At 52.7% G+C, this 1,171-nt stretch overlaps 1 protein-coding gene across 1 annotated transcript; it reads left to right on the top strand.

The window, feature by feature from the left end:
• Positions 1-297: 297 nt before the first annotated feature.
• Positions 298-571, top strand: SARC_16767 (hypothetical protein; the record flags this gene model as incomplete). The annotated part of the gene is made up of 1 exon (XM_014289129.1): positions 298-571. A coding segment is annotated over one exon (274 nt), but the record flags the coding sequence as incomplete, so codon positions are not given.
• Positions 572-1,171: the final 600 nt, after the last annotated feature.

The following is a 1,171-nucleotide window of genomic DNA, read 5'->3' as shown; positions in this document are numbered from 1 at the left end:
GGCCACTTGCACCTGACAGACTATGCCTAAGGCAGTTGGTATGAGGCAAGTATGTTATTCGCTAGCAGCAGCTGATGTCCTAAAATCCTAAAACAGAGAAGTGCCAACCAACAACTGTACACAGAAAAGGAATTGCGCGAAGCATCTCATGCGCAGCTGTGTGCGCAAGCGGATTACGCGGTCAGTGCAGTGGCCTTCCCAGGAAGCGAAGCAAGACAAAGCAAAACCACACAACTAACCCCTAAACCCTAAAAGCCCACAACGCCTGGAGAGAAGACCACGTACAACCGATGACAGGAATCCGATCGCACGATCGGTGTGAAGGGGGTCACAGCAAAACCTCAGACCTTTCTCACTACCACCCCCCACCACCACACCCCACCACCACACCCCACTACCACCACCCACTACCACACCCCACTACCACACCCCACTACCACACCCCACTACCAAACCCCACACCTCACTGCCACACCCCACAGCCACGCCCCACTGCCACAACCCACTACCACACCCCACTACCAGCCCATGCGCTTAATCACACAGGCTTGCACTGCCTCTGATTCCCTGTGTACGTTAGTCATACAGCCGTACACTACTACTACCCTCCCACCCCCTTCCCCTGTGCACAGACACAGACAAGTATACCACAACGCCGTCTCAACCGCAAACACTCACCGCATTGAACTCTGGCATCTCAATCTTCATCAGCGGATAGGGCTCCAGGATCTTAAACACCGTGTCTGTCAAGGCTTGCGATATGGCGGCCACTAACGTGTAAGCATGATGCAGGTCGTAGATGCTGCGCGAATGTGAAAATGGAGTGCATGTGAATGGTCAAGTGAATGATCAAGTGGGGGTGCGGGTGAGGGGTCTGTATGTGAGTGTCATGTATTTCCCAATCGGTGCTCGTGAGCAGGAGCGTATGCGCTGACATTGACACTCGCCCAGCACTAACAGTGGATGGCCCACTCACAGTAAAAACGTGTCACTATCGAACAGTACACAACGTGCGAACGCGTGGGAGTGCATGAACATGTACACCTGTATACATGCGTGGCAGTGCATGAACATATACACCTGTATACATGCGTGGCAGTGCATGAACATGTACACATGTATACTTGTGTGGCAGTGCATGGACATGTACACATGTATAAATGCGTGGCAG

This window comes from Sphaeroforma arctica (genome assembly GCF_001186125.1).
Source record: "Sphaeroforma arctica JP610 unplaced genomic scaffold supercont1.8842, whole genome shotgun sequence".
In the NCBI taxonomy this organism is placed as follows: Eukaryota; class Ichthyosporea; order Ichthyophonida; genus Sphaeroforma; species Sphaeroforma arctica.
The sequence above is the reverse complement of the archived record's forward strand: the minus strand, read 5'-3'. Positions and strand labels throughout refer to the sequence as shown.